The sequence below is a fragment of the Sinohyriopsis cumingii genome, chromosome 16, assembly GCF_028554795.1.
Source record: "Sinohyriopsis cumingii isolate HCF-2022 chromosome 16, ASM2855479v2, whole genome shotgun sequence".
NCBI classification, from domain to species: domain Eukaryota; kingdom Metazoa; phylum Mollusca; class Bivalvia; order Unionida; family Unionidae; genus Sinohyriopsis; species Sinohyriopsis cumingii.
The window spans coordinates 12867952-12890381 of NC_142976.1; the positions used below are offsets into that span (position 1 = coordinate 12867952).

General features: G+C 36.7%; 1 protein-coding gene across 1 annotated transcript in view; it reads left to right on the top strand.

The window, feature by feature from the left end:
* Positions 1–14314, top strand: part of LOC149779959 (E3 ubiquitin-protein ligase znrf2-like) — a 46163-nt gene extending 31849 nt beyond the window's left edge. The window contains exon 4 of the mRNA XM_089936670.1: positions 1057–14314. Coding sequence (XP_089792796.1) covers positions 1057–1114 — 58 coding nt within the window. The 3' untranslated portion in view covers positions 1115–14314. The remainder of the gene's footprint in view (positions 1–1056) is intronic.
* The last annotated feature ends 8116 nt before the right edge of the window (positions 14315–22430 follow it).

A 22430-nucleotide genomic window follows, 5' to 3' on the forward strand; every position in this document is an offset into this window, starting at 1 on the left:
CTGCACTCTAACATTAGTTCTCAACCATTAACAGTCACTTTTGTCTCCTTCTTGAGCTTAGGAAGAACTCTTGATTTTGGGCTCAAAATGTGCAAGGTGAAGGTCACACTTAAGATAAATGGTTTCTTCATATTAACATGAATTCTCCATCAGCTGCTGTTACCAGTCTTTTTGGAAATGCCCAGGTGGCCTTGTGGTAAGAGTGTTCGCCTCGTATGTGGGAGGTTGCATGTTCGAAGCCCGGCTGAGTCATACCAAAGACTTATACAGATGGTACTAGAAGCTGCTCAGCATTAAGAGCTTAGTGCTAGGACTAATCTGCCTAGTGTCATGATAATATAACTGGGTGGAACATGATGCTATATGTCTGTGGCATGATGCTCCAGTGCTAGACATCACTGTTAAATTATACCATATTGGTCAGAGCATCCATGTCCCAGGGATGTATTTCTGCCTCAAAAAAGCTATGGGTAGCAGTGACCCAGTTATTATCAGAAACAAGTTGGCAGCAACAAAACCATTTCTCATCAACAACAGAGAAAGAAAATATTTATCTCCATTTTAAACAGAAACATTTTAGGACATATCTGTAATAGTATTGAGCCAAATTTCATTATGTTGCAAAGACTTTGAGGAGCTACAATTGAATTTGGGTGGTCATGCCCTGCCCAATGAAGTTCTGATATATATCTAAGAATGGATTACATCCATCTGTCAGTCCATTTATCTATCCCTCTGTCACAGTTTTCATTTTCAGAGCACGATTCCAAAACGGTTGTGGTGGCTATTATTATCTGTGCCTCTTACCATTTACAATTATTCATGTCCATTATTTTTTGACATCGTGTTTTCGTTTCTGGGGTATAATTTGGTACATACACATATAGGGTATGAGACATGTGATCCAGATGTGCCTTTTGCTATTTTTAATCTTTTTTGCCCATTTATCAGGAAAGGAAAAGGTATTTCCAAAACGAAGATCTCTGCATGAGCAAAGTTTTTAAAGCAGTTTTCCAAGACTTGTAACTAAAAATTTGTATCACTTTTTATTTTCAGATGCATTGATAGTTGGTTCAAGAAAAACAGATCCTGCCCAGAACATCCTCAGGATTAATATTTGGAGGAATAAACAGCAAGATTACACCAGTGAAATTTGTGTCCTAGGGCTTTCTGATTTTTATTTAAATTGAAGTTTGTTGTACTTAGCATTCTTAGAGAAGGTCCCTGTTCACACATGTGATATTATTGACTCATCAGGGAATTCATTCTGGAAGAGACTACAAAGTTAAGAATATAAAATTCATGATTTCTGGATGTGGACTGATATGCAAATAAAGTCTGTGTTATTCTAAGAATGGAGAAAATTACGTCTTATCATGACTTATTTATTGAAAGCTTCGTATGTGATATATTGATGTAACAATGCTGTACAGATTAGTTTAAGTACGTTTTATTGCCAGAAGTAAATACAAATATAAATGGCAAATGGATTGTAAACAGTTTTTAAAATTTTCATACAGGTTTTTGAATGTTGAACAGAAAAGACATTATATTCAAGAATATGCAGTAAGTTAAAATGGAGTCATTATTACCTTAATACAGATTTATACTAGGTATGAAATATTAAACATTTACCAGATGTACTCGAATATACGTTGAGTTCAAGTGTAAACAATATATGTCCTGATCTGCTTTGTCCCCCTGATTACTCATACAAACTGCATTGACCCAGATCTACCAGTACATTATGCCCCAGCAGGTCTGGGTTTATGCAGTTCGCAGTTGGACTCGACTTTTAAGTGAGTATATTTAGTACATCATCATATTTACCAATTTCAGGTGGAGAAATAATGACAAAAAAATATGAAGATAAAGGCTAAAAGATCAAAAGAAATGCCTGAAGATTGGTCATCATAGGGTTCAACCATGGTATAACAAAAGAACCACGGTATAACAAAAGAACACTTGTTGCATGAATGCATTTTGTATAGCATGATTCATTGAGGGCTTCACAATTTTAGTTTACTTCTGTCCCTGATTCACCAACAAATTATAAAGCATAATTTGGACTTGAAGCATTTCATTGGTTGAACTTAAGTCAGACTTAAATTTCATCCAGTCAGATTACTGACTTCCAGATATAACATTAACTCTAGACCAAATCAGTTGGTGAAATCCAGGCCTGCAGATTGACTTAAATTTCATCCAGTCAGATTACTGACTTCTAGATGTAACATTAACTCTGGACCAAATCAGTTGGTGAAATAGGCCTGGAAATTGACTTAAATTTCATCCAGTCAGATTACTGACTTCCAGATATAACATTAACTCTAGACCAAATCAGTTGGTGAAATCCAGGCCTGCAGATTGACTTAAATTTCATCCAGTCAGATTACTGACTTCCAGATATAACATTAACTCTGGACCAAATCAGTTGGTGAAATCCAGGCCTGCAGATTGACTTAAATTTCATCCAGTCAGATTACTGACTTCCAGATATAACATTAACTCTAGACCAAATCAGTTGGTGAAATACAGGCCTGCAGATTGACTTAAATTTCATCCAGTCAGATTACTGACTTCCAGATATAACATTAACTCTAGACCAAATCAGTTGGTGAAATCCAGGCCTGCAGATTGACTTAAATTTCATCCAGTCAGATTATTGACTTCTAGATGTAACATTAACTCTGGACCAAATTAGTTGGTGAAATCAGGCCTGGAAATTGTTTGTGCAGTAATAGCTTCATCCATTGTTAATATTCATTCACTTAGATTAGGAGATGATAGCAGGCAATGTAAAATCAGCTTCTTGTTGTGTCCATCATATCAAAATTTTAGTGTTATAAATTTCATGTTGTTTGTAAAATTTGATAGCTAATCATAAAGTATTGATCCTAAAATTTTTAGCATAGACATGAAAGTCTTGAATTTTTTAATTTGTTTACATGAAATATAACAACAAATTTAATTCATGCAACAAAATTGACTTCCAAGAAGTTTTCAGGAAAGTTTATTAGTTAATGTGGCACATCCTATAACTTTTAAAATACATTTGACATTTATTTCTATAAATAAACTTTTTCAGTGTATATCAACACTTTTGAAGATTAAAAACATCATTATCCTTCCTGGTTATCATAGGAGTACTAATAATGTTGATTTAATTTGCCTATACACTGTTTGTTGGTATCACATATGAGAGACATTATTTAAGAGTGTTGAATTGTTTCCCAAACTTTGTACGGAATAATTGCATCTGCAAAAGACCATTTCTTTGCCTTGATATGTAACGAGAAATTAGAAGTATTCGAGTATACTACAATGCTATTTTACCTGTAAATTTCATTACCTTGATATATAGAGATATTAGATGTGCTTGAGTATAGTACTAGTGCTGTTTTACCTGTGAATTTCATTACCTTGATATGTAAAGAGAAAGTATATGTACTTGAGTATAGTACACCTGCTTTTTCTTGAACTGATAATTCACCAGGCTCAGACTTTTTCAATCAATCATATTTTATTTGAAATCCCAATGGACTTACAACCATCTGAAGCCTGGCTATGTGTAAATCATTAAACAGTGACACCAGGGATGCGAAGTATGTATAACTTTGAAGCAGCATGGTTCGCTTAATGTTACGACACCTAACTAATTTGCTAATGTCTTACCATTTTCATAAGCTGTCTTTCATATATAGAAACTGCTCTGATAACAAATTGAAATGATTGACACATTTACTTGCTTGTAAGTTGAGTCGACCACAAACAACAATGATCCTGATCTGCCGTAGCATAATGCACCTACAGGTCAGGGTCTTTGTGGTTTGTTCTACTGATTGGTCCTAACAACACTGCACAAACCTAGATCTGCCAGCACATTATGTGACAGCAAATCTGGGTCTATGCAGTTTACAGTTGGTCTTGATTTATAAGCAAATATATGTGGTATCCCTGCTTTCATCAAGTGAACACTACAAGTTGTTAGTTTCCCAAGAATCTTTCACCATTGTACTTACAATTTTTGTTGTCGTGTTTATGTTGTGCACATTCATTTATTTTGTCCTGCACCACAAATTTGAAAGAAGGCTTTTTTGCCAAGGTTATCTGTTTTATGCTCTGACAGGTTTTGTTTGTACTAGTAACAATGTATTTTATGCTGTCCTTCACACTGAATTTGTTTGCTCCATTATGAAAAAGAACTATTGCAAAAAATCATTCTGTTCCATCGCTTTTTGTTTATTTCATACATTAACAACTCTGTAAGATGTGGTAATATTTATTGCATAATTCTGGTGAGATATATTTTTTTAATTGTTTGATTATATGCCATCATGTGATCTGCAGTAATTCATGATATTGCAAATTGATGAGTGGCTGCATCTTAAGAAGAATAGCTCTACTGTACCAAATGTAGGTCTTAGTGACCTGTTTTTTTTATATACGAGTAATATGCATATTTTCTTAAGTTCGTTCATACTTGTCTTTAACACTATTTCACTTTGGTCATTAAAATTGGTGTGTGGATACATGTCATTTAAAGCAACTTAATCGTATCAAAAGCAGGCCACTGCAGTCAATTTTCTAGGCTTGTTTGACTTTTGTGTTTTCAGTGGTTAGTTTGCAACACTATCATTATTTCGGAACTTATTTGACATCACTCACCAAATTTATTTTGAGGTTTCTAATGAAGAATAACTCAACCTAGCCAAAAATAGGCCACTGTAGCCTTTTTTGGCTGCTTTATCAACTCTTGCACATACAGACTTTCCATGCCATCAGAGGCGTAGCTATGATATTTTGCGCCCGGGGACGAACTATAAAATTGGCGCCCCAGCCCCCTCCCCGTTTAATCACATTTTTGAATATTACCCTTGTTTACTTATTATAATGTAACGTTGTAAGCCTCATTTTGGCGCCCCTGTACCTTGGCGCCCGGGGACATATGTGCCCCCCTGCCCCCCCCCCCCCCCCCCCCCCCAGCTACGCCTCTGCATGCCATATCTTCCACAGTAGAAGCCCGACATCTGTCAGACTACATACATGGACTTCTCTACAAGCATGTAACGTCAGTACAGAAAATTACATAAATGTGCCCTAATTTGACTACTTTTGTTATTCAGTCACTAAAAGTGAATATTTAAACCCCTGCCATAAAGTGGAGTGTGACATCCATTCCTACATCCATCCATTTGTCATCCGTTTCTTCCCAATTTTGTTTTCTACACAGTAAATCAAGTTTTTCGCAACTTACCATTACCAAACTTGGTGGATGGCTTGCAGTAGGGTTAAGGAAAAAACCTGTCTAACGATCAGGGGTCAAAGTCACTGTGACCTGAAGAAAAATTATTTCTCTTCAGTAACTATGTTCTACATCACAGACCTGGTCCTAACTTGCACATGGAATTAGGTTGAATCCTATTGATTTTAAGGTTAAAAGGTTAAAATGTCAAGATGGCTGGAAAATGGAAAGAAAGCAAATTCTGCACAAACGTTTCAGTTCTTGACCCTGCATCTTCACCAAAGTTTGTGGTATTAAAGAAGTCTATTGACTTTGGGGTCATAAGGTCATTGCCTCAATGGTTGAAAGAAGAAAATGATTTTTGCTTAATTTTTGTTGAAAACCACATACCTTGACAAATGCTTGTGGAGGATTTACACTAGGTAGGGAAGAAGCATGGGTTTCAGGGTGAAAATAAAAGCTGAAATTTATTACCTTTAGTTTAAGAGCATATGTTTTGATGACAGTTCCAGGTCACAGACCCATTTGTCATTAATCTCTAGTCAGCCATGGCTTACATAGCATCTCCGTAAAGGTTTATTTAACATGGAGATGGCATACAATGCACCATTCACAGTAATCTTGTAAGCATGGATCTTTAGCATGGTTTATCCAGCATTTATCAAACTGTACATGTATATGCATTTTCTGAAGTACTGCAGTATCTTTTCGGAATTAGGTCACTGTTGCCTGTTTGTTAACTTTGACTTCATCATGGATTTTATTCAATATCTTGAACACTATCAATTTTACACTAGTGAAACTTTCTCAGTGTATATGTCCTAATGAGCTGTATTTTGCATTTATAAAAGTGTGTCAGTATCAGCAAAACCAGGTTACTTTGACCTACCTTTGATGCTTCAGAGACATTTCTGTTAGCATGTACATGGCACACAAATTATATTGTTTAGCTTTAGCCACTTGCTTCACAGGGCAGGTAACTTGGAACTTTTATTCAATTGGCATAAATTATACTCATCCTGTACTGGTGTATAATTTTGAAAATTTAAACTTCATCAGTCACATGATTTGGCAACTTCAGTACATTCAGGCTATAAACCCACAAGTTAGTAGGATTTGAGACTGCTGCTGATGCATATTTGCAACAATCATGACAAAATTGGTCATTAGACTCGTGTTCTAACCAGTCATATTCAGCATGACATGCCTATTGAATGTTTCTTATGTTTTGTAGAATCATGCTGCTTTTTCGAAAGATTTCTCTTCTTTGCTTCTGTTTTAGCCTCTGTTTTCTCTCAGAAAACTAATGAATATCATATATGCCTACTGTCAAAACAATTATTGGTGACATTGACCTCTGATATGTCTTAATGAAATTGCCTGTTGCATCAGATGCAGCTAACCCAGTTTGCAAACCAGTCAGTATTGTCTGGTACTTGAGCTTTTTTTTCAGATAGACTGCATTATCAAATACAAACCTCTCAATATAGTCCGGTGCTTTATCTCTTTTTCCAGATAGACTGCATTATAAAATACAAACCAGTCAGTATTGTCCGGTACTTTAGCTCTTTTTCTAGATAGACTGCATTATAAAATACAAACCTCTCAATATAGTTCAGTACTTTATCTCTTTTTCCAGATAGATTGCATTATAAAATACAAACCAGTCAGTATTGTCTGGTACTTTATCTCCCTTTCCAGATAGACTGCATTATAAAATACAAACCTCTCATATAGTCGAGTACTTTAGCTCTTTTTCCAAATAGACTGCATTATAAAAATACAAACCTCTCGATATAGTCTGGTACTTAGCTCTTTTTCCAGATAGACTGCATTATAAAATACAAACCTCTCAATATAGTTTGGTACTTTATCTCTTTTTCCAGATAAACTGCATTATAAAATACAAACCAGTCAGTATTGTCTGGTACTTTGCTCTTTTTCCAAATAGACTGCATTATAAAATACAAACCTCTCATTATAGTCCGGTACTTTGGCTCTTTTTTCCATATGAACTGAATTATAAAATATGAACCTGTCCATATTGTCTGTTACTTCAGCTCTATTTTGAGATGAACTGCATTGTAAAATACAAAGTTATTGATAATTTGACACTAAATTCATAACACTTGTACCCAGAACATTGAAAATCACGGATTATTCCTGCTGTATTAGAATCTCATATGCCTTATGTGAATGTGATCTGTGTTAAATTACACATATGATTTAAGTTTGAGTATTAGATTATTATGCGTCTGGCTGATAGAGACTCCGTGCAAATGGATATGCTTTATGCTATGTCAGATGACACAGCTTTTGAATAAAGAATGAACCACCAGTGATTAAAGAAAACACATATTTTTAATTTTTTTCAAACAACTGACCTAACGTTGTGCTCTTTTTATCTTGTCTTGAAAAAAGTCACTTGCCACCTGTCAATTTTAAATATGAGTGGACAAGTGAAATTTTGTGTGTAGCTATGTTGCCTTTGAATGCATTTCGTTTAATACTACAAAAGTTAACATTATCCAAAGTGACCTTTAAGCTACTATAACCCAGTACTACATTTAAATATATGGTTGATAGGGATTTGTATTTTGATGCACATCTTTAATATTGGGAGGCGATTGTGATCCAGTCCATCCTTTTAATAACTGTAATATATGTGACATTAATGTTATTCATATTGCATCTGTATCTTCTCATACAACTACCACCACCAGCCAGGAAAATGGCCCCTTGGTAATAACATTGAAAATATTGCGCTTCCCACCCTACTCTCATATCTATAGTTACTGGGCATGAAATGGCAACTTTATATATGCAGCTGATATTTGATCCCATGATCAGGATAATAACATGGAATTGATTGATATCCCCACCCTATTATTATATCTATAGTTACCGGGCATGAAATGGCAATTTTATATATGCAACTAATATTTGATCTCAGGATCAGGATCCATAACTTGTAAACTATTGAGATCCATATTCAGTTATGTTGGTGTACTTACTGGGCATGAAATGTCAACTTTATATATGCAACTAATATTTGATCTCAGGATCAGGGTCCATAACTTGGAAACTATTGAGATCCATGTTCAGTTATGTAGGTATACTTGCTGGGCATAAGAAGGCAAATTTACATATGCAGTTGACAATGACCTCAGGGTCAATCCCTAACCTCGATGATTTGGTCCCTCGGTCACAAGTTGGAAACTACTGAGATTCCTATCCTTTAACCTTGTACATACTACTTGTCATGAAGCTATAAACGCACATACCCGACTGGCATTACCCATAGTAACCGGCCCAAAAGGTTGCAAGCTTTGAGATGGACGTCAGAAGCAAGAAGCTTGGGAATATGTTTTTCAGATACAGAATTCTTGTTTGGAATTATAACTATACCATTATCTCATCTGTTTTATATGCATCTATTTTGTACTTCTTGGCAATGTTAACAAATCATTAGATATGTACAAATAATTTTGCTTTGTAAAAATTTTATTATTGTAAGCAGGCAGCCTATCAGATGATTGTACTGTATAACATTTAATATCAATGAAATTATGCTTGGTGTGTAAAAATATCTCTACATTTTTATTTCATGCAAGTTGTATATACAGATGTGTTTCATGTCAACAGTCTTCATACATGGCTTGTGTATCTTTCATTTATCTTGGCGCAGACTTGACACTGTGATCACTTTGTCATCTTTTGTTTATGTATCTGTCTTTATGTCAGTCCATTCATCCAAACCCCATATTAACCCTGGTATTTTACTTTCCGTTTTGTACACCTATTATAGCTGAAAAAATTGGCTGGACAAAAAGTGGGTCTTGTTCTATTATTCTAGTCTTGCATAGATAATCAGGGAGCCTTAAGTGCTTAGTAATAGTGGGATGGACAAAAATAAGTCTTGTTCCATTATTCTAGCATTCCATACATAATTGGTGACCTTAAGTGTCTAACAAAGGTGGCATTGCTTAGGCAAACGTGATAAAAATTGAATTCATATGTAGAAATTTGCTTTGAAATACACTTTTATGGTCTTAATACTGTTCTTTAGTTTATTTTCTGGAGGAATGGTTTTTGTGGTTTAGACATGATAACGTGGAATTTTTTTCAGTACTTGTATTTATGGATTGAGCCTGGTAGCATTGTGATATTTTCGGCATGGAAGATCCAGTTTGCAATAACTATAAAATCATGAAAATTGGGTTCCTGCAAATAAAAGTTAACCTATACCATGTTGGAAAATAATCCATATTTAATAAGACAGGAGGGTAATTTTTTTTCAGCCGTGACCAGTTAAAAGATGTCATATAAATGGATTTTACTTGCTTATTTGATCCAGCCAGCTCAATACAGAAGACTACTCACTGATTGGATCCAACCTACTCCATTTTAAAGACAGCACTCACTAATTAGATCCAGCAAACTCAATGCAGAAGACAGTACTCACTGATTGGATCCATGCCAACTCAATACTGAAGACAGCACTCACTCATCGGATCCAGCAAACTCAATAAAGAAGATAGTACTCACTGATTGTATCCATGCCAACTCAATACAGTAGACAGTACTCACTGACTGGATCCATGCCAACTCAATACTGAAGACAGCACTCATTTATTGGATCCAGCCAACTCAAGAAAGAAGATAGTACTCACTGATTGTATCCATGCCAACTCAATGCAGAAGACAGTACTCACTGATTGGATCCATGCCAACTCAGTGCAGAAGACAGTACTCACTGATTGGATCCATGCCAACTCAATACAGAAAACATTACTCACTGATTGGATCCATGCCAATTCAGTACTGACATAGCACTCACTAATTGGATTCATGCCAACTCAATACTGAAGATAGCACTCACTAATTGGATAAGCAATACAGGTGGTAGAAATGAACCACTTCGAAAAAGTCGCTCTTAGATAACAGATTTATCTGTTTGCAGATGCACTGAGTACAAAATTGTTTTCTTTTTGTCAGTACATTAACTTCGCTGTCTGCTCAGTAACTATTGAAGGACTTTTTAATGGACTTGAACAGTGATATGGTGGAGGTATCAAAATGTCCAAGGTCAGGTCAGAGTTTTACTTTTTTGTCAGATTTTAAATTAGGAACCCATTTGACTTGCAGACTTGCCCTTGCATCATAAACTAAGATTTGTTCAGTGTATACTTGTGAAAAGGGTACCTGTGATTTTCCAGGAAATTAAGGTGTTTTAATCACTACTGATAATTCATTGCATAACTCCTGTTTTTGGGGATGTTTCTAAAAATACGAATTTAAAAAAAAATTCAAATGCATTATTGCAAGCTTCCCTCATGATGTTTCCTTTCATTTCTGAAGATGTATTCCTTAATAGATAATCAGCTGCCAACAAGGGATGCCTTTAGTATAATGCTGGCTTTACAACAAGGGATGCCTTTAGTATAATGCTGGCTTTACAACAAGGGATGCCTTTAGTATAATGCTGGTTTTACAACAAGGGATGTCTTTAGTATAATGCTGGCTTTACAACAAGGGATGCCTTTAGTATAATGCTGGCTTTACAACAAGGGATGCCTTTAGTATAATGCTGGCTTTACAACAAGGGATGCCTTTAGTATAATGCTGGCTTTACAACAAGGGATGCCTTTAGTATAATGCTGGCTTTACAACACTGCTTTGCTCAAGGGATATTTTTAATATACCTGCCAGAAGTGTTATATTATGAGGCGGTCCATGAGGTTACTAACTTGGTTTCTGCACAATAATTTGAGTCGCACTTGTGTAAGGAAAAAGAACCCTAATTGACTTTGGAGTCAACTGAGAAAGGACGTGTTTTTTCCCTAGAGACCCTAGTTCTCCCACTGTGCTTTCTCCATGGCACTGGCTGGGCAAGTGATTTAAGGCTACATCCTAGGCTGTTAAAACAAGACTGCAGGTTGCATCCGACACACGGTCAATAGGTTGCACATCTCTGATATAAAGTTATCCAACTTTGTGGATGGCATGCACTTTGTATAAAAAGAACTATATTGATTTTTGGACCCAAAGATCAACAGTCAAGGCTCCTGTGACTGAAAGAATAGAAATAGCTTCCTCACAATAATATTAGCTCTGCATCATAAACCTGAACCAAACTCTCTGGATGGTTTGCACTTAGGATAAGGAAGAAGACTTAATTTGGGGGTCAACAGAATGGTCTTTACTGAAAGAACGAACGTGATTTCAGCACAAGTTTAAAATTGTCTGAATATAGGACTATTGGACAGGGTGGGAATACAATGTGCCATTCACAGTTAATTTTTTTTGGTATTAACTCGAACAAAATAACATCACAGATCATTAGACCTTTCAGACATGTCTACCAACCCTGCAAATTTATGTTACCCGAATCGATGGGAGGACTGCAGATTCAGACCTGATATGGTTAGTTAAACATAGTACATAATATGGGACAACGAGACTTGTAACCAGAAGGAGAACTGAAATGCAAGAAATATGTAATAAGTGGTATTTACAGTAATGCAGGAACTGTTGCTTTGATTTATTTTGATCAAGTTTGAGATAATTCTTTTACAGTAATGCAGGAACTGTTGCTTTGATTTATTTTGATCAAATTTGAGATAATTCTTTTTAAGTAATATTTCTAAACTATCTTATTTTTTTACACATTAGGAAAGATTTTTATATGTATACGAGTGTTTGTGGTACATTAATCACATTTTACAAAGGGTTTCTCCATGCATAATGTAAGTCATTTAACCTGGGACTAGAATTAAAAAGGAATTTGCATCTGAGCACGTTATCAAAATGTAGCAGACTCCCAGTTTGTATGCACAAGAGACGCCCTGTCACTGTGTTTCACAGCTGAGCTCAGAGGAAAAGCGGGGGTACCTGGTCCATGAGGCATTTAATCTATCTTATTATTACCTATGGAAGAGGCTTCCAAAGGTGAAATTTGATGTTGTCTTGATTGATTGTTTAGTAAAATGATTGGTTAACTTCATGGTTTCACTTTCATTTCAATGTCAAACAGTCGAAGACAAAAATTAAATTAACTTTGGGCCAAGGCATTTGACAACAAATTCAACAAAATACAATAATTGTTAAAAGGGGGACTAAAATTGTGAAATATTTAAATATCTGGATATGGGAGGGGGGAGCTATTTTTAATTCAGTGACCGTTATATTGGCATTTCAATTCCAGATCTAAAGGTCTAGTCTTCTTGATAAATTATATTTAAATCCATCCAAGAATTATTCGAACACTTTTGTAACTACCTTATTAATAAAACGAGATTGCTTATTACCATTATAAAAGTACAAGAAAAAACACGTCTGTTCTGGTCAGAAAACGTTCATGGATATGATTAAATAAGTGGCAAGTTTCTAATGTCGCCCACTTTTTTTTAAACAAACTTTACAAATTGCAAATTCCAACCAATGATGTTATGCTCCCACTGAAATTGTCGAAGGAATCGTATTGTCTTATCCCAAATCCATTTCATAATGATAATATAAAAACTATCAACTTACAGTCGTGCAATTTTAAACACGTTATCTTGATTTTAAATAAATGACCTGGTTGTATTTTCAAGCCATTTAAGTAGCTTTTAATATTTACACTTTTGATCTTGTGGGATATCATACCTTTTATTTTTACAGCACTCGTGTTAGCCTGGTTTACAAATTTAATTTAGTAGTCATATTTGTATTAATACGTAATTGTCCAATTCTATTTTCATGCCTTCAAGTAATTTTCAAAATTTTGTCTTCATTTTAAAGTTTTGGGAGTAAGACTTTTGATATTTTCATTGGAATCCATCATATATTACAGACTTCACACTAAAAGTTTGCTAGCATTTTCACATCAGAAGGCCTCGCTTTTTATTGTATTTTCACGTCGGAAGGCCTCGCATTTGATGGCATTTTCACGTCGGAAGGCCTCGCATTTGATAGCATTTTCACATCATAAGGCATCGGTTTTGATTGTATTTTCACGTCGGAAGGCCTCGCTTTTGATTGTATTTTCACATCGGAATCCATCGCATTTGATAGCATTTTCACATCGGGAGGTCTCATTCAGGTCAGTGTCACTATGTTACATTTGTATCTTCATATAGTCATGAATTCAACATTATATATCTTGTTTTCATTAGATTTCTTGGGGTTTATATTCATGCTATATAGAATGCTGTGATGATAGACAGACAGGGCTGTCTCGGTCAGTCTGGACTACTGAAAAATGCTATAAATGTACCATATGCAGAGTATACCATAGTTATCGGAAATATATACAGAGACCCAGGGTGGCTGAGTGTTCTAAGGGGATCGCCTTTACAGATCACTGACATCTCGCCCCTTTCCGCGTGAAATTCGAGTCTCGGGCTCGTTCAACGTGTTTACGTGAGAAAGCTTGCCAGTAGCTTCCCATGGGTCGGTGGTTCTTCCCAGGGTTTTTCTGGGTTCTTCCTCCACCAAATACACTGGCCGCCATGTATAGTTTGTGCTGAAAAAAATGTTATTAAATTCATAACAACAGCAAACATGGATGCAGCCTAATATTGTAAATGCAACTGTGTTTTTGTAAGTATTGCCTTACAGTGATGCCATGTAGGAAATGAGTTATTGAAGGTTATATACACATTTTATCCGTTATCGGACTGTTGGGATTGACTGACATTTATAATTTCAGCTATTTAAAATGTTTTAAGTAGATCAGCTCTGACCCTGTTACATTATGCTAGAGTTGGGTGTAACTAAAGGTCAGTATTTTCGTGATATGCAAGGTTTTATGATACAAAAGCCTGTCACATTCATGATGCAAGGTTTTATGATACAAAGCCTGTCACATTCATGGCAATAAAACTACATGTTGTATTAGTAATATCGATAACGTTGACCATTGAGTAAATTAAAAACATGGCAATAAAGTTACATGTTGTATTGGTAATCTCGATAACGTTGACCATTGAGTAAATTAAGTATGCTATTTTGATATGTATAAAAAAATCACTTAAGAATGGTATATGTTAACAAATTTGTTACATAAATATAAGCATATTTGTATATCTGTCCATTGTTTTTATACCTACATTGTGTCGATTGATTTATTTGTTTAGCTCTCCTGGTTATGCTGCTTACGTGATGCCCTCTTGTCCGTCGTCCATCCGTCTGTTAGCAGAAGTTTGTTATCGACGCTTAGCTTTTCCTAAACTACTGGAGGATTGTAATGCAGCTTGGAAAACTCAATTTATTCCAGGTCTGTTTGGTCTTTAATGAAGATGAAACTTGGCAAACGCACATTTATTCCACGGTCTGTTTGGTCTTAAATAAAAGTGAAACTTGGCAAACGTACATTTATTCCACGGTCTGTTTGGTCTTAAATAAAAGTGAAACTTGGCAAACGTACATTTATTCCACGGTCTGTTTGGTCTTAAATAAAAGTGAAACTTGGCAAACGCACATTTATTCCACGGTCTGTTTGGTCTTAAATGAAAAATAAATTTGGCAAACGCACATTTATTCCATGGTCTGTTTCGTGTTAAATAAAAGTGAAATTTGGCAAACGCACATTTATTCCACGGTCTGTTTGGTTATAAATGAAAATGAGACTTGGCAAACGCACATTTATACCACGGTCTGTTTGGTCTTAATTGAAAATGAAACTTGGTAAACGCACATTTATTCCACGGTCTGTTTGGTCTTAAATGAAAGTGAAGCTTGACAAACGCACATTTATACCACGGTCCGTTTGGTCTTAAATGAACATGAAACTTGGCAAACGCACATTTATTCCACCGTCTGTTTGATCTTTAATGAACATGAAACTTGGCAAACGCACATTTATTCCACCGTCTGTTTGATCTTAAATGAACATGAAACTTGGCAAACGCACATTTATTCCACCGTCTGTTTGATCTTTAATGAAAACGAAACTTGACAGACGCACATTCATTCCACGGTCTGTTTGGTCTTAAATCAAAATTATGGCGCATATGCATCCTTTAGGGCTGCAGCTGCTTTAAAGGTTTATCGCTAATCAGATGGCACGGAGTTTTCTTTCCAATCAGGATATTTGTTTTTAATTACCCCTTGATACATAAATTTTTCAACCCGTATACTGGATATAATAGGTTCTTATTTTCAATAAATCAGAATAAGAATATTTTTTCAAGCTATTTCAGGCCGAATTTGTTATAATTTTTAAAATCTCAGCCCCATCTCCACCCCACCCCCACCCTTAAATAAAAATCCGTTGCCGCTTTTATCTGAGTAGATGGTCCCGTGAACATGGAAGTTTTGTGATGTCAAGTTAGTCTGGAATGAAAATGTGGACAACTTCACATCCAATATTGCCGCCACGGCAGCTGCCATTAAAATCATGTTATTGTTACTTCTAAATGGATGATGGGGTCCACATGAGTATTCTCGTGGTCTTGTTGGCGATGTTGAAAATCTTGGTTTAGCATCTTCTGGGGCGTTTAAAGTTGTAGCAAGATCTAGTTTTCATGACATGTAAGATACAATTTAGGTATAGTCTATTTGATTACAAACAATGAAAACGGTGCCAATCAGGCCTCCGATACGATTACCCTGTCAGCTATCTTCAAAATCTTGTTGTAAGAGAGGACCTTATAGACAGTGGGTTTTCACTCATAGTCTTCTTGTATCCAGCTCGTCCCGAGTTATAAAACAAAACAGTGCTTATGAATGGTGGCTATCTTGAACATCGTGTTATCACTGCTCCGCTTGGTATGATGGTATCAAATGGGATTGCACTAAAAACCTATTCACTGCATGTAATTGATCCTAAACAGTGGTCATACTGACATTAAAAGAAAACTACTTTATTCTTGCAATATACAGTTAATCGTATATTAAAATATTAAATAGCAAAACGATTTTGAGAGTCGCGGTAGCTCAGTAGAGCATCGGTCTCATAATCCAAGTGTCGCGGGTTCGATACCCACCCAGGCCAGTCGTCAGGGTCTGGTGCCTCTGTGTGTGCAAAGTACCGTTAAAACCAAACAACCAAAAAAAATAAACGAAAAAAGAAACCCTAGAATTGAAGACTGGACTATATTTGGCTGCTTTTTGCTGACTAAATCGAAAGGTGATTTCACTAAAATACTACTACAGCATCATGTTCTAACGGCAAAATGGTGCTCGCCGGACCTTGAGTGAGACACCATAGTGGTGGTCAAAAAATTGTTGTTATCAGTACTCCTGTCACATAAATGGTGGTACTTGTAAAGGTTTAATTGGTTCTGAAGAAAACTGGTGCTCATCTGATTATCCAAACATCATCACTATTTTGAAAAAGTTTGGAAGACCAGACCAAGTTGACTTTTGGGTCAAGTCAGAGGTCATTGCTTTCATATTTTGGCTTACTTGGCCATTACGCAAAATGGACGCTTAGGGGCATGTTTATACGCCTGTAGTGCGTCCTTCAACAACTACAACTTACAAGCGCAATTGGACAAATTGCTAAAGTATTTACTCGCTTATGAGCCAAAAAAAATTGCAAAAAACAACAAAGATCCCGATTTACCATAGGATAATGCGCCTGCAGACCAGGGTATATGTTGCTTGCTCTACTGGTTACTCCTACCAAACTGCACAGACCCAGATCTGCCGTCGCATAATGCGCGGGCTGATCTGGTCGGTGCAGTTTGGAGTTGGATTCGACTTAAAAGCGAGTGTATACGGTCCCTAATATGGTATAGACTCTATAGAGCATCCTGGCATAAAAGACCTCTCACGTGTGAACAAATAATGCTGATCCGCTATTAAATATGGTTGCTATTAATATTATTAGAAAACCCTTTAAATTATTTATAAAAAGCCGCTGCAGTGTATTATACCAGTTATAATAGAAAATATGAAGACATTTCACTTTGTCACAGACGATGCAGATCTGTCATCAATATGGCCACCATTGCTAAAAATAGAAAAAATAAATATTGAACAAAAATAAATAAAACAATTTCTGTTTCCAAAAAAAAGTGCTGCTCAGTGAATTGACCGAATTTGACAAAAAGAATATTGGCATAGAAGGCATTCGAGTTAGAGGAATTTGATGCATGTTCACGACTGTTAGAAGACAAACATTGATGACGTGGGCGAATGATGCTGATGTGCCATATAACATGGATGAAGAAAGAATAACTAGGAAAACACTGAAACAATTGTTTTCATGACATCAACAGCCTTGAACGAAATTTAAATTTGCCACAAACGATGCTGATGTGTCATCAGTTATGGATGAATATTTAAAAAGCATTGGACGAAATTCCAACAGCAATATTTATTGGCTAGCTCCTCTTGGATTTCGCTTTTGGCTAGATATCAGCAGGCGAAGTAGTCATTATTTTTCCACCCGCAGTTTTAAAATGTCTGTAAAACTATGTTAAAGATGTAGATAGTTTGTCACTGTCGCTAGTTACCCTTTTGCCTCCAGGATGTTTTGATGAAAACTACATGTGAAATGATTGGGGCCCCGAGTGGCCGAGTGGTCTAAAGCGCTGTCCGTCACGGATCACTGCCATCTCACCTCTGTCTGCGTGGGTTCGAGTCCAAGGCTCGGCAAATGTGGATATGTGAGAAAGCTTGCCGGTAGCTTCTCGTGGGTCGGTGGTTCTTTCCGGGGTTTTCCCGGTTCTTCCTCCACCATTAATACTGGCCGCCATGTATAGCCTATCTTGTGCTGAAAAATGGCGTTAAACAATATAACAACAACAACATGTGAAATGATTATTATGATAGGTAAATTTCTTAGTAATTTCGGTATGACCTGCGTGCGTCGTACGCCCGTCAGCATGATCTTGTTAACATGACTCCATATTTATGATTGGATTTCAGTCAGACTTGACATGCTGTATTATAACAATCTCGAACGAGTAACGACCGTCAGCTGTTTCACGCATACTAACGAAATGATCATGTATTTGATTAGTTCACATTGTTACCGCGCTGGAGAAAATATTACTGATCCAGTTTTCATGAAACAAGGAATTGTTGTTGTTGTTGTAATAGGGTTTAACGCCATTTTTCAGCACACAATAGGCTATGCATGATGGCCAGTATTAATGGTGAAGGAAGAACCCGGAAAAACCACGGAAAGAACCACCGACCCACGAGAAGCTACTGGCAAGCTTTCTCACATACCCACATTGGCTGAATCCGAAACTCGAACCCACGCAGACAGAGAAACAAGGAATACATGCTCATATTAAGATCTCAGATGAGTTCGATAATGAGGGACGTCTATACATACTAATGATGTCATCTTGCTTCAGATTGGCTGAGCTTGTTACCACCATATTTCTAACCTGATTTTGTTCAAACATGAAAGACTGGCGTGTATCATACATATCTTGGAGGAGTTCGATTATTAGGAGATGTTATCTTGTATCTGATTGGCTGAGTTTATAACATCTGATTTTTATGAAATTTTGATTATAAGCCTACATGTTTAAGATTTTCCATTAAATCTATTATGCATGAACCCATGACTAGTAATGTCGCAATTTTTAATGTGGATATCTGAGATTAGTAGTTAAGGGGGGCACTTTACGGACAATGGGAATTAGCATTACAGACCCCCCTGGGTTAGATTACGGACAATGGAAATTTAACATGGCGAAAAATCGTGGGTCAGATTACGGACAAGGGGAATTAACATGGCGATAAATCGTGGGTCACTTTACGGACAAGGGGAATTTAACATGGCGATAAATCGTGGGTCACTCTACGGACAAGGGGAATTTAACATGGGGAATAGTTTGGGCTTGTTTAGGGACAAGGGGAATTTAACATGGGATTTTTTTTTAAAAAAAAATTTTTTAAAAAAGGGGTAGGCAATTCAAAGACTATCTCTTTTCGAGAAATATGGCTGGCCCTGAAAAGGGCCTTTGGGTTTTCTTCTTCTTCTAATTTCTTCTTTTCCTCCACCAAGTTCTTATTTTATCTCCTACACTCTTCTTCTCTTTCTTTTTTTTCTTCTCCTCCTCTTCTTTCTTCTTCTCTTCCTCCTCTTCTTTCTTCCTCTTTTCATTTTCTTCTTCTTTTTCAATTTTTTCGTTCCAATTGCGTATTCTTATTCTTTCCTCTTCATCCTCCTTCTCCTCCTTAATCTCTTTCATGACACCACTAATCTTGTCCTTTGCTTTCCTTAAGTTATTAATTTCCATCTTCACACGATGGGGACTATAGGAATAATGGTCTTCAACCAGTCTTAATAGCATCTGTTCCATTATTCCTAAGTTGTCTAAAACGTCTTGCAAGGTTTGTATTTTGTCGATTTGGTTTGACGCCATCTTCTTTTTATTCTTTGCAGAATGGTTTGAACGACGAACACTGTGGGTTATTATAGTGAAAGCGCGGACGTGATGGAAAACATCCCCCTAAAAAACATAAAATGGATCTTACCTAGATCATGACCCAACAACGCGCGAACGTGAAGGAAAACATCCCCACTTTTCTCATTTCATATAATATAACCCTAACTATACTCTCCACATACGCTAAGAAACAATAAAGAAACCCATAATCTACTATTCACACAAACTTACTTTACTATTTACTAACACAAACACACAATCACATACACTTCCACTATTAATAAAGAGTTAGTGTTTATATTCACACTACTCTACCTACATACATTGGCCAATTGATCGTTATTTCTTTTCTAGAGTATTGGGTAGCCCTGAAAAGGGCTGTTTTGTTTGGAACTTCATGGGCACCTGGTTAATGGTGGCACCTTCCAGGCCTGGCGCCACATACGCATCTTATCCCCCAGTTACTTTTTACCTTTTGGGGGGAGAGAGCAGAGGCAGGATATGTCGCTTCAGAATCCCAATTTTCGCTCTCTGGGATTTTGAAATTTCTTCTCTCCTTTTCCTCCTCCTCTTCTTTGTTTCTTCTTTCCTCTTTATATCTTCTTTCTTCTTCTTTATATCTTCTCTCCTCCTCTTCTTTGTTTCTTCTTTCCTCCTCTCTTATCCTTCCCTCCTCGACAATGGCTTCCGCGGCCAGTTCATTTAATATGCGCCTGGCATATTCCAGATGCACATGAAGCTCCAACAGTTTCTCAAGTCTCGTGTTCATTTTTTGGTGTTGATCAATCAACAAGGGTAGCTGGACTGCCGAACGAGTTTCAATTTATACTGAAAGCGCGGACGTGAAGGAAAACATCCCCCTAATAACATAAAATTCATCTTACCTAGATCATGACCAAAAAAAAAACAACAACGCGCCGACCTAAAAGAAACACTCACTCACTTTTTTATGATACCCATCACTATTTTAAAATTTTTACAAATCACTTCAATAGACTATCCACATAAGCAAAACAATCCAATCTAACTCCAAATATACACCTCAAAAACCCAAAAAACATCATTTTAATCCACTATCCACACCAACCTACTTTATCACTTACAAACACCAACACATACCCTAACTTTTTTAATAGCAAGAGTTAGTGTTTATTTTCACACTACTCTACTTACACACATTGGCAAATTAATAGTTATTTCTTTTCTAGAGTATTGGGTAGCCCTGAAAAGGGCTGTTTTTTTGTTTGCTATGGCATTCTTTTTTAGTTTCTAAGAATGCGATGTCCTCTGAGGATAGACTTTCTGGCAATAGGTCTGCTTCTTCGGAAAGAGAAGAAGAACTCTTTGGTGTCGATACGGCAATCGACAAAGCCTCTGTCAGCTTCAGGTTGCTGCTGCTGTTGTTGTTGTTGCTGTTGTTGCTGCTGTTGCTGCTGTCTCTGAAGTCTGTACTTCTCTGTCCATTCTTCTTTTTCCCTGTTCACTTCTTCTCTGAAGAGCTCTTCTATTAGGTCTTCAGTGATTTTTAACATTCTCACATTCTCTATTTCTTCTGGCTTTGGTATCAGACTGTGTCTGACCCTATGCAAATTCACGTAGGCTTCGTTGAGCTTAGCTAGTTTGGAGCACATCTTCGTAGGAGGATGAGTCGACAATGGATGGTTAGACTGGGAACAAACCGGTTCTTAAAGTTAAAGCGCGGACGTGAAGGAAAACATCCCCCACACGGTTTTTTCGAGCCGCAACGTTCATGAGAGGGATAGTAAGAAATGAAAGAGCATCAATTCAACATTCTTATAGCTAAACAAACCACAAAGGCATTTTTTTTCTTCAAAACACAACATTTTTTATTCAAAAATCACTTAACACTAAACAACAACTCTAACATTTTTAACAATAATCCAACACTATAACATCAAACAATTTTTTCAAATCACAAACATTTTTTTCTCAATGCACAATCTACTTTAAACAGGGCTGACAACGTTGTGAATGAAATTGTGATTTCCACTGTTGGAAATCATTAGGCCATTGATGGACACTACGTTTCCTAGCTTGAGACAAAAGATAAGCATAATGGTCACAAAACCATCGATCTACTTTCACATCGTTTCTAGCAGAAGAACGAGGATCGAAATGAGTCACTAAATGTTCTAAGGAATAGTCCAGGCTGCGATGATGCAGAAAATACACACAGTACTGTCCACACACCAAGGAATCTGTGCCTTGTAATTTCACGTTATTGAATCGGGTGGTTTGAGCATTTCTTCTCATAAAGTCGATGATATCGTCTTCCAAAGGGGGCAATCCGTACGAATCGAAATATTCCACACATCCTTCTTGAGGAAAGTAGACGGCTACCCAGTGGGTTCCTGGGAGATGACTTTCGTCCGTGTTGATCACGTAAGCTTGATGGTCTTTAGGTTTGCGATGAGGGAGTTCATCTTTAGCACAGACGACAGGATTCCAAGAAGCCGTATACGAACTGTGGTTCAAAAGGTAATAAAGTTCCCAGGTATCCATTGATTTGTGTTTTTTTCTTCTTCACAGGTAATAATAAGTCGTCAATTCGATTCTGACTTTTTGCTTGAAAATGTCTGACGAATAAACGGTTATTCGTTCTGTTTCCTCACTCTGATTCAGGAGAGCTTCGATACGATGGATCTCTTGAGTGGTTAATGGTGGACAAGAATGTTCACGCAAGTCTTTATACCACTGGTGCAACACGTCTTTGTTCGAGATGAGACTCCAAGCTTCGTCCAGATACTCGTCCAATTTTTCTTCTTGACTCAACATCAGGCATTTATCGTGTTGAATTTGACTGGGATGATCGTTTTGAC